This window comes from Notolepis coatsorum, assembly GCF_963971535.1.
Source record: "Notolepis coatsorum genome assembly, chromosome: 8".
In the NCBI taxonomy this organism is placed as follows: Eukaryota; Metazoa; Chordata; class Actinopteri; order Aulopiformes; family Paralepididae; genus Notolepis; species Notolepis coatsorum.
In genome coordinates, this window is record NC_140172.1 from 78,616,892 (window position 1) to 78,629,727 (window position 12,836).

Below are 12,836 nucleotides of genomic sequence, written 5' to 3' on the forward strand. Positions count from 1 at the left end.
CTAACTGGCTAACAGAGCTGTGTGGTAACCATCCATGTGGTCGATGTACCCATTGTTCAAACACTGAAAACAAAGGTTTTCTACCATCCACAGTCTGGGCAGGAATATAAAATAAGGGACCTTATTAATTGCAACACCACTCATGTGATATACATGCTGAAATGCCCCTGTGGTAAGGTCTATGTTGGACAAACAAAACGAAATTTGAAGGTGCGAATAGCAGAACACAAGGCAGCCATTAGGAACAACAATATGGATTATGCCATTGCGAGACACTATAAGGAGAGAGATCATGGATCCACAGCCTCTCTAAGGTTCATTGGAATCGAAAGAGTCACCCTACCACCCAGGGGCGGTGATATAATAAAACTTCTCTTACAAAGGGAAGCGTACTGGATTTTTACTCTGAATTCTGTAGAACCCCATGGTCTAAATCAGGGGTAGGCAACCCTAGGCACGCGTGCCTGCATAGGGGCATTTGCATAGGCACAGGGGGCAGCAAAATTATAATTTTTTTTTTTTTTTTTTTTTTTGCTTTGAAATATTATAGTGAAATATTTTGCACTGTTGTCGCATTTATCTTGTTGAAATCCTCCCACAGGTTCTTTTTACTACCACATATTTAATTGAGACCCTTTATTTGTTTATTATTTCAATTTAGCTGGAAATACATTGCTACATCATTCAGTAACATTTGCAGAGCCTTATAACAAAAACATTATTACGGTCACCATTGTGACCAGTGGGATTAATCAACAAATTGTATTATTTATTTTTCTATTTCATTGAACATTGCACATGTTAAAAGCAATTTTTTTTACTCAAAATGTGAGTATTACCAAGTCAACTTGTGTTCTTAAAACAATGACAATAAACATGGCAAATTAGGTTGAAATAATGTGGTTGTGTACTTATTTTTCTGTTAACTTATTATGGATTGAAAACTGAAAACCTTAATGCACAGTAACTGAACTCAATATTTTTAAGTTCTGGTAACTTATTATTATATTTTTTTTACAGTGTAGTCTTGCGATCAATCAAAACGTATTTACACGATATACCTCACATTCACCCTCCATTCACATCCTGGTGTTCTCCATTAGGCCTGTAGGTGGAGCTATGACGGCACACGTACAGTACAGACACCAATGGTGTTTGATGTGTCCAAAAATGAATGGGCAAATTTGAGTGAAATGGTCACACTGTATGCAGCTGTTTGTCTGCATTGCATCCCCCCCCCCCCCCCAACTCAGATTTAGGGTTGATACAACCATCATAATAATATTGTTAATAATAACAATAATGATGTAATAATGTAAAAATTATCATTAAAAAGACCTGATTATGAGAAAAAAAAATTACGATGCATGGAATATTGTTGAGGCACACTAGTTACAACTATATTTCAAACAGGCACTCCATGTCAAAAAGGTTGCTGACCCCTGGTCTAAATGAATCCCTCGAGCTGAATCCATTTTTGTAACCACTATCCGTTCTGTGTAACCTATATGGGTGTGGTTTTAAGTCTGTTTTAAACTGTTTATCAGGTCTAATGACCTAGGTATTTGTCACTTCTCTCATATTGTTTTATTATATATAATTTTCAAAAATGAGTCTGTGTATGTATGTGGTCTCTAGGCATCATTCCTATACATAAGAGTGATATGTATCCTGCAAAATGATAAAATTTAAATGTGATAATTGAGTAGCCAATGGGCTTGATGTGTTACGATTTGTCACTTCTCTCATATTGTATTATATATAATTTTCAAAAATGAGTGTGTATATATGTGGTCTCTATGCATCATTTTTATACATAAGAGTTATATGCATTACATCCTGCAAAATGATCAAATTAAATGTGATAATTGAGTAGCCAATGGGCTTGATGTGTTATGATGTGGGGTGGAGTATGCTGTACATAATGATGATCATTGACACCTGCTGCATAGCACCTGAGGAAGCGATAGCGAAACGCGTTATGCAACAATAAAAAAGCAAAAACCAGTCCTGTGGAGTGTGCGGTCCCTTCTTTCCCTTGAAGGTATTCTCCTTTTAGTTTATATATATATATATATATATATATATATATATATATATATATATATATATATATATATATATATATATATATATATATAGTATGTGTGTGTGCGCGCACTGCGGGAGGTGGCCAGAAGCGTGCAACTAATATTATATTACTACTATATTAATACAATTCCACTATATAGGTGCTGTATGATGACTATACATTTGATTCCTAATCCTATCTAATTTTGATCCATCGCAAAGCACTCCAGCGCTTGAATACGGCCGGGGGATCCGCTCATACAATGCAGACCCAAGTTTGCACACGCCTCTCGTATTAGAATGAGCCCACAATGCGTGTCTCTGTATGCAAATGACTTGCGCGAGAACGCGCATTCCAGTTTAGAATGAGTGGGATTCATCATTCAACAAACCTGGGTAAGAACAGATTTGGACCTTAAGAACGGCTTGATGAATGTGGCGGTGGCTTTTCTTATTTTTCTCTTAACAGACAGGTAAGCAAGAATATAAGAAAAATAATAAGAGAGTATTGTTGAATTAGGTCCAATGAATTTGGAAAGATGGTATAGATGATTATATGGGTACATTTCTTGTTTCAGAACTGAGAACACCACAATAGAACACCACAATAGAACACTACAATATAATACTACAATATAATACTACAATAGAACACTACAATATAATACTACAATAGAGCAATACAATAGAACACTACAATAGAACACCACAATAGAACACTACAATATAATACTACAATATAGCACTACAATATAATACTACAATAGAACACTACAATAGAATACTACAATATAATACTACAATAGAACACTACAATATAATACTACAATAGAACACTACAATATAATACTACAATATAACACTACAATAGAATACTACAATAGAAAACTACAATATAATACTACAATAGAACATTAGAATATAATACTACAATAGAATACTACAATAGAACACTACAATATAATACTACAATAGAACACTACAATATAATACTACAATATAAGACTACAATGTAATACTACAATAGAACAGTGGTTCCCAAAGTCGGGGTCGCGACCCAAAGGTGGGCCGCGAGCAGCCACGGGTGGGCCGCGAGATGATTTAAAAAAATAAAAAAAAAATAAAAAAAAATAAAAGAATACATTTTTTTTATTTTTTATTTTCTTTATTTTTTTTTTTTTTATTAAAAATTTTTTTGTCAGGCCACTGAACTTAGAAGCAGGCCAGGACAGTGTTTCTAGTTGTATTCTAAAATTCTATTCTATTGTATTCTAAAATGTGACTATATGGTTTTATATTAACTTAATAAATAAACAAAAACGAAAAATCTACTTATTTCAACGAACATTTCAAACTAAATAACAGATTATGCACATAAAACGCTGAAAACAACCGAAGCAACAATAGTATTTTAATGAGGCTATTATTATTATCATTATTATTTTGCAACAAGTTAGCCCTCTCATAAATAGCACATATAAATGAATAACTAACTTGAACTAACTTAATAGGATTGAAGTGATACCTGGCAAAAAAAAATAAAAATAAAAGCCAGACGATGTGCATTGGGCCGCGGCTCTCTGACGCCTTATTTTCTGGGCCCCGGCCTGAAAAGTTTGGGAACCCCTGCAATAGAACACTACAATATCATACTACAATAGAACACTACAATATAACACTACAATAGAAAACTACAATATAACATAATACTACAATAGAACACTACAATTTAATACTACAATAGAACACTACAATACAATACTACAATAGAACACTACAATATAATACTACAATAGAACACCACCATAGAACACTACAATGTAATACTACAATAAAACACTACAATATAATACTACAATAGAACACTGCAATATAATTCTACAATAGAACACTACAATAGAACACTACAATATAATACTACAATAGAACACTAAAATATAATACTACAATAGAACACTACAATATAATACTACAATAGAACACTACAATAGAACATTACAATATAACACTACAATAGAACACTACAATGTATTACTACAATATAACACTACAATAGAACACTACAATATAACACTACAATGTAATACTACAATATAACACTACAATAGAACACTACAATAGAATACTACAATATAATACTACACTAGAACACCACCATACAACACTACAATATAATACTACAATAAAACACTACAATAGAATACTACAATAGAACACTGCAATATAATTCTACAATAGAACACTACAATAGAACACTACAATATAATACTACAATAGAACACTAAAATATAATACTACAATAGAACACTACAATATAATACTACAATAGAACACTACAATAGAACATTACAATAGAACACTACAATATAATACTACAATATAATACTACAATAGAACACTACAATATAATACTACAATAGAGCAATACAATAGAACACTACAATAGAACACCACAATAGAACACTACAATATAATACTACAATATAGCACTACAATAAAATACTACAATAGAACACTACAATAGAATACTACAATATAATACTACAATAGAACACTACAATATAATACTACAATAGAACACTACAATATAATACTACAATATAACACTACAATAGAATACTACAATAGAACACTAGAATATAATACTACAATAGAACATTAGAATATAATACTAATACTACAATAGAACACTACAATATAATACTACAATAGAACACTATAATATAATACTACAATAGAACACTACAATATAATACTACAATATAACACTACAATGTAATACTACAATAGAACACTACAATATAATACTACAATAGAACACTACAATATAATACTACAATATAACACTACAATGTAATACTACAATAGAACACTACAATATCATACTACAATAGAACACTACAATATAACACTACAATAGAACACTACAATATAACATAATACTACAATAGAACACTACAATTTAATACTACAATAGAACACTACAATACAATACTACAATAGAACACTACAATATAATACTACAATAGAACACCACCATAGAACACTACAATGTAATACTACAATAAAACACTACAATATAATACTACAATAGAACACTGCAATATAATTCTACAATAGAACACTACAATAGAACACTACAATATAATACTACAATAGAACACTAAAATATAATACTACAATAGAACACTACAATATAATACTACAATATAACACTACAATAGAACATTACAATATAACACTACAATAGAACACTACAATGTATTACTACAATATAACACTACAATAGAACACTACAATAGAACACTACAATGTAATACTACAATAGAACACTACAATAGAACACTACAATAGAATACTACAATAGAATACTACAATAGAACATCACCATACAACACTACAATATAATACTACAATAAAACACTACAATAGAATACTACAATAGAACACTGCAATATAATTCTACAATAGAACACTACAATAGAACACTACAATATAATACTACAATAGAACACTAAAATATAATATTACAATAGAACACTACAATATAATACTACAATAGAACACTACAATAGAACATTACAATAGAACACTACAATAGAACACTACAATGTATTACTACAATAGAACACTACAATAGAACACTACAATGTAATACTACAATAGAACACTACAATAGAATACTACAATAGAATACTACAATATAATACTACAATAGAACACTACAATATAATACTACAATAGACCACTACAATATAATACTACAATAGAATACTACAATAGAACACCACAATATAACACTACAATGTAATACTACACTATAACACTACAATATAATACTACAATAGAACACTACGATATAATACTACAATAGACCACTACAATATAATATTACAATAGAACACTACAATGTAATACTACAATAGAACACTACAATATAATACTACAATAGAACACTACAATATAATACTACAATATAATACTACAATAGAACACTACAATAGAACACTACAATAGAACACTACAATATAATACTACAATAGAACACCACAATAGAACACTACAATGTAATACTACAATATAACACTACAATATAATACTACAATAGAACACTACAATATAATACTACAATAGAACACTACAATATAATACTACAATAGAACACTACAATAGAATAAAGCTCATTTGTGTATACAAAATAAAACAAACATTCTGTGGGTACACAAAATCAGCCTTCCATTCATTGTCTATGGAGCAACTCCAGACTTTATACCTGATGACGTCACAAGTTTGATTCTTACTTCTGGTTTCTGGCTTTGAGTGAGAGGAGCTCATGTTGACTTTCCTAGAGGCCATGGAAATAACATTGGAATTCTTCATTTAGGTGGTGTTCCTCTTTAAATCTGAACATATTTCTCTCTAATTGGACATACGGTTGTAGGAAATATGACATCCTAACCCAATTAATTGATTAATTGGAGTGAAATTAATAAAAAAAAATGAAATGAGAATGAATTGAAGTGTGTCTGCAGGTGGGCTACTGGAGCGAGACCGAGCGCTACGTCAACACGGCCGTCTACGCACCAGAGGTAGTGGTGGAGTTGTCATACGGGCTTCCCAACAAAACATACATTGTCACCACTATCCTGGTAAGAACCAAACTGAACTGAATTGAACTGATGTGAGTTCACATAGTAAAGTCAATTTAGGTTTATTTATATAACTCGTAATCACAATTTCCTATTTGTGTTTTCCTATTCACATACTGACATCACATAGTAGTATTCCTATTCACCTACTGACATCACATAGTAGTATTCCTATTCAGCTACTGACATCACATAGTAGTATTCCTATTCACATACTGACATCACATAGTAGTATTCCTATCCACATACTGACATCACATAGTAGTATTCCTATTCACATACTGACATCACATAGTAGTATTCCTATTCACATACTGACATCACATAGTAGTATTCCTATTCACATACTGACATCACATAGTAGTATTCCTATTCACATACTGACATCACATAGTAGTATTCCTATTCACATACTGACATCACATAGTAGTATTCCTATCCACATACTGACATCACATAGTAGTATTTCTATTTACATACTGACATCACATAGTAGTATTCCTATTTACATACTGACATCACATAGTAGTATTCCTATTCAGATACTGACATCACATAGTAGTATTCCTACTCACATACTGACATCACATAGTAGTATTCCTATCCACATACTGACATCACATAGTAGTATTCCTATTCACATACTGACATCACATAGTAGTATCCCTATACACATACTGACATCACATAGTAGTATTCCTATTTACATACTGACATCACATAGTAGTATTCCTATTCACATACAGTACTGACATCACATAGTAGTATTCCTATTTGTTGTGTTCTGTAATGCTAATGCATGTGGAAGATGTACTTCCCAAGAGTCTCCACTATGGGGTGCAGTTAATACAATGCCCTGTTATGCCTACAGCTGAAGTGAAGAAGAAGAGTACACGATGTAGAATGATAATAGAACAGAGTGTACCATGTTGTAACCTAACCTGCTATGCTTGACTAAAAGACTAAAGAGTAATCCTGTATCTGGAGTCTTATTACTACACCTCTACCTACATACAAAATACTACGTACGTACAACATAACAATTGGCGACAAGTGAAGTTGATGAACCAGGGAATTTTTTTTAACAGACGTTTTTACTGCAGGAGACATGGCTAATTTACATGTAGCTTCTCCGACGTCGTTTCTATCCTGCCCTGGCGAACCTATTATGCCGTTCAAGACTTGGCACCAGATGTTCACGAATTACATGCTGGTAATAAATGCGACTGGAAACGGTTGGTCCGAAGCTCGGAAGAGAGCTACCCTTCTACATTGTCTTGGTACCGAGGGTCAGCGGATTTTCTACACATTGCCAGATACAGGTGATTCTGTGGCTAACGCCGTGGCAGCGTTGGATGCACATTTTACTCCAAGAATCAACGTAGTAGTCGAGCGACACACGTTCAGAAAGCGTGCACAAGCACCGCACGAAAGCATTGCACAATATGTCGTTGCTTTGCGTGACCTAGCTACCAGATGTGACTTTGATAATAAAACTGAGGAAAATCTCCGGGATCAGTTGATTGAACATGTAGCTAGCCCACAGATAAGGGAACGTCTGCTGCTTGAACCAGGTTTGACGCTGGACAAGGCTATCAATCTAGCTACGCAGTTTGAAGCGGCTGTACTCCACGCTAAAGCTTTAAGTACCGAGCATGCGGCTCCAGTACAGGCCGTGACGCCGCGGTCTCAGACTACTTTCAAGAAACGGGACTGGCAGCACTACCGTCTAGCTGAACCTGCTGCTGCTACTGATTCTGCTTCCACTCGCTCTTGCTACCGATGTGGCTCGGGGAACCACCTGGCGAACTCTTCACAATGTCCAGCAGTAAAAGAGACTTGCAAATTATACCAGAAAACAGGAAATGTTGCTTGTGTCTGCCGTGCTAAAACACAGTCGGTGAGTACAGTGGAAATTCCTGAAACTACAGTGCTATGCTTGGGAGCTTCTGACATTACAAAAAGGATTATGTGCAATGTGCATGTACACACACCTACTACCCAAACTCAGGAATTGAGACTGGTTGTGGACACAGGCTCAGCAGTATCCATAATGCCACTGTCTACTTATGAGAAATACTTCAGTGAAACTACCCTATCTGCACCTACTGTTCGGCTGGTGTCGTACACCAAGGCTAGCATACCTGTCATGGGGTGCCTACAGGCGCAGGTGAGGAGAGACAATGTCACGGTCCCTGCTACATTTTACGTCGTGGATAAAGGAACTCCCCTACTGGGAATGGACCTGTTGACTGCACTCCACCTCTGCATTAGTGGAACTACTGTCCTCCCCTCCTCCGCTCCTATGCCGTTTACACCTGCCCCTGTGATGGCTACTACTGTCACAGCTCCTACGGCATTTGGCTGTGCAAAAGGCTTTGTGCATTGTGTAAAAATTGACCCTACTGTTAAGCCAGTGCACCAGAAGTTACGCCGCTTACCTTTTGCGGTCAGGGACGCTGTTCTGAAGGATCAGATTAAACCGAATATATATATTTATTTATATATATATATTTAATTGTATTTGTATATCCCCTGATATCCCTTGTATATTCCTTGTACAATATGCATTGAATATCCCTTCTAGTCTACTGAACATCCCATAATAGTCTCCATTCTACCATTGGACGAGACCTTGGTGCCAGGTCGCCATACCCCTCAGACCAGGTTCAATCGTACCGCTCAACATGTATGGACAAGTCCTAGTTCCGCGTAGGAATATGTCTACCGCACCACTAATGGTACTATTTGTTCATAGTGCGTATATATACTGCGCTATTAAAGTAGAGCTTTCCTTTAGTCCAGTTTCTTACCCTCCAACAGAGTGACAGACGCAAAAGCCTCCCCGCGAACCACGTGTGGGCAGTAAGGCCAATTCGGCCCAGTATCGGCATTGAGACATCGTGTATATTAATATTTGAATAGTCATATTTGGCACTATATCGTCGAGTTGGACGTATTCTATTAAGCTAATAATAGTCTATTCATATGTAGTGCCTCGTGCGGTAAGAGTTCTATAGTAATCAGCACCCCCATCGTTTCGGGCATCAGCTGGACGCTTATCCAGGGTGGTTGACCCCACGTGAAGCTGCACCCGAGGAGCTCCAGGCCAAAGAGCGAGTGGACCTGTATATTGGATTATTCTACCGACGACGGCTAGCCTTCCCCGGCTTGGATTATGCTTTGAGTACTTTGATTATTCTATGGATAAAGGCCAACACTGCGGTGTGTTGGAAATACCCCCCCCCGGAGAGGACGATAGGTGAGAAGACGCTCTACACGACGAGGTCGCCTCACGTCTCTCCATCGTGGACCGGAGGACGCCGGCCACAGAGAGTCCAACTGCTTTCATCTGTGGATCGAGGATCGCTGGGCACCGGGTCGCACGACTGTGGGCTCTCCCAGGATACCCTCGGCCAGACGGGATACAGCCAGACTCTACCCCCCCCCCCCTCCAGCTGTCCTACAAGCAGTCGGAACCTTCCCCTAGTGTATCCAGCTATATAATCATTCAAGTATCATTGCTATTGTTCCCTAAATATTCCAGGTTGTATATTTGCTTCCTGCGCAATCAGAGATTGGACATTCGATATTGATCTACCTACGAATACTCATTTGCCATAAAAGTGCATACTATTTCAAATCATAAATGTAATTAAGTGATCGTTGTACATACCTTTTGCTATGTATTATTATTAAACGCAGACTTTCGACTTGGTACATTTGTGTTGGATCCGTTTCATCAGGTGGGAGTGTTTATCATAATTATTTATACCTAGTACTGGGTGGCCAGAGTCTAAAGTACAAGAGGTAGTGGTAGTAAGTATCATATCTAACCATACAGTCAGGGAATTGTACCCCTCAGTTACAATTGGTCCTTCGAGCCGGAGGGTAATCAGTGTAATATTAATATAGTGTTATTAATATTAAAATGGCCTATGATGAACACTCCACGAAACGATCCTCCTAACCAACAACGCCCGCGGCGCAAACAACAGCTCCCTCAGTACCTAGAGGCTTACGCTGTCAGTCAACAACCTAGTCTTCTACCAACAGTAAACGCGGTAAAACTAGAAAGTAAAATTATGTCTAACCCTAACGACCAGGCTACCCCGACCATAGAGGCCCCTATGGGTTCTAACGTAACTGACCCAGCTCACGGTGGGGACCAGGGGGAACCAGACATGACTTTACACCCCGCCAATACCGAAGAAGTAGTCCCCGACGAGTCCCGGGAGGAAGACAACACTACCGAGAGAGAACTCGGCACGGAAGAAGATGAGGAGAGCACCGTGGAGATAGAGCTCCAAGACTCCGCACGGAGTACCCCAAGGGACGGCTCCCCTATACAACCGTCTTCTCCCAGCGAGGCAGAGAGGACACTACAGCAGGCATTCCTCGTCAGCCTGAAAGCCTCTACTGAACGCGATAGACTCCAGGGTGAACGCGATCGATTGCAGATACAGCAACGGAGCGAAGAAGAGCACATACGCCTGGAAATAAGACGCATTCAGATGGAAGAGAATATGGCAAGAGACCGGGCCGACGCCCAGCGCGCCGCCACCGGTGCCCAGAGAGAATCGGATCTCACCAAGCGCGAAGCCGAGCGCGACAGAGCACAAGCGCAACTAATAGAACAGCTGATCAGAAGGACAACACCCCCTCCCTCCACCAGAGGCTCCAGGAACTCGTCTAGACATCACTCCAGGGCGGCATCCCCTAGCCGAGTAAGCGACCCTGAACTTGACCAACAGACGAGGTTTATACCCCCCGCAGACCCCCTTCCCCAACCGGTCCAAGCGAGACCCAGCCACCGGGAAGGAGCAGCATACACTGCGGAGAGGCTAAATCAGAGACTACAAACCATGGATGACCTAACGGAAGACAAAGAGGAAGAGGAGGAGAACCACGCCCGATGACAGCACAGTACTCTACCGGACCAGGTGGTCCAGTACAGCCCAGGCTATACCCCCGCGGAGCTGCGCTACAGACCCCCGACGCTATTCACGGGTGAGCACGACGCACGACCCGCACCGAGGAACAGCACCTGGACCAGCGGGCCATGGTACACAGCCGGTACCAGCCCACGCCAAGGAGCAGGAGGAGACTCGCCTAGGAGGCCTCTCCCCCAACGCTCGCCGATGTATCAACAATCCGCGTCATACATTGGCACACCTATGGTACCAGACTTCACCCAGGAGAACCAGGCCCAGTATACGGAGCTCCGCATGTGTCTGGAGACAATGTTGGTGGATGTCATTGATGACCGCCATAAATACGCGATACTACTGAAGCATTTAAAGGTACCCCGCGCGCACAACATAGCGCTCGCCTACGCCACTTCCACAACCCCATACACCGCAGCGCTGGTAGCGTTGGACCAGAGATATGGACATATATGGGATTACGTGATCCAGGAGATCAGGCACATCGACCGCCTACCCCCAGCAACAGACAATCGAGCACTGGACGACCTGTCCATCAGAGTGCAGTCCCTAGTAGGGATGCTGGGAGCGCAGAGGGAAAAGGGTAGGCATGAACTATACGCCAACTCAAATGTAGAGAGGATCTTGGAGAAGCTACCGCCCGCCCGACAGGAGCGCTTTAGGCGGCAGAGAGACCACCGAGACCCTAATGGCCCCGAACCGAACCTCCTCGATCTAGCCGACTTCCTGGCGAGAGAAGTCAGCAGCTTACGGCTAGATACATTCGGACGGAGCACCCCTGGCTCCAGAGAAGGAACCAGGAGACTAAATGATGGAAGAAGATCGGTGACTGTCATGCACCAATCGGAGTCAGTGCCAAGCAGTAGGAGCCACAGTACCCCCTCAAGAAAGGAGAAGTGGAAGATAGTGTGCCCCTACTGTGAGAAAGAACACTGGCTGTCACAATGTGACTCATTCCCCAAGATGAATGCGGAGGAAGCGAGTCAATGGATAAAGTCCAACAGACGCTGTTTTCGCTGTGCGCGATCACACATGGCAGCCGAATGCCGCTTAAAGAAAAAGTGCAGTCGGTGCGATGGAGCCCATCTGGACATACTCCACGACAGTAACAGACGGCGGCCTCCACCCGCACCATCAAGCAGCAAAGCAAGCGTCATGTACATCGACCCCG

General features: G+C 39.1%; 1 protein-coding gene across 1 annotated transcript in view; it reads left to right on the forward strand.

The window, feature by feature from the left end:
* Positions 1-12,836, forward strand: part of LOC311233494 (glutamate receptor 1-like) — a gene marked incomplete at both ends in the record, with an annotated part of 411,656 nt that overhangs the window by 312,932 nt on the left and 85,888 nt on the right. Inside the window, one exon of the mRNA XM_084320461.1 lies at positions 6,603-6,719. Coding sequence (XP_084176587.1) covers positions 6,603-6,719 — 117 coding nt within the window. The remainder of the gene's footprint in view (positions 1-6,602; positions 6,720-12,836) is intronic.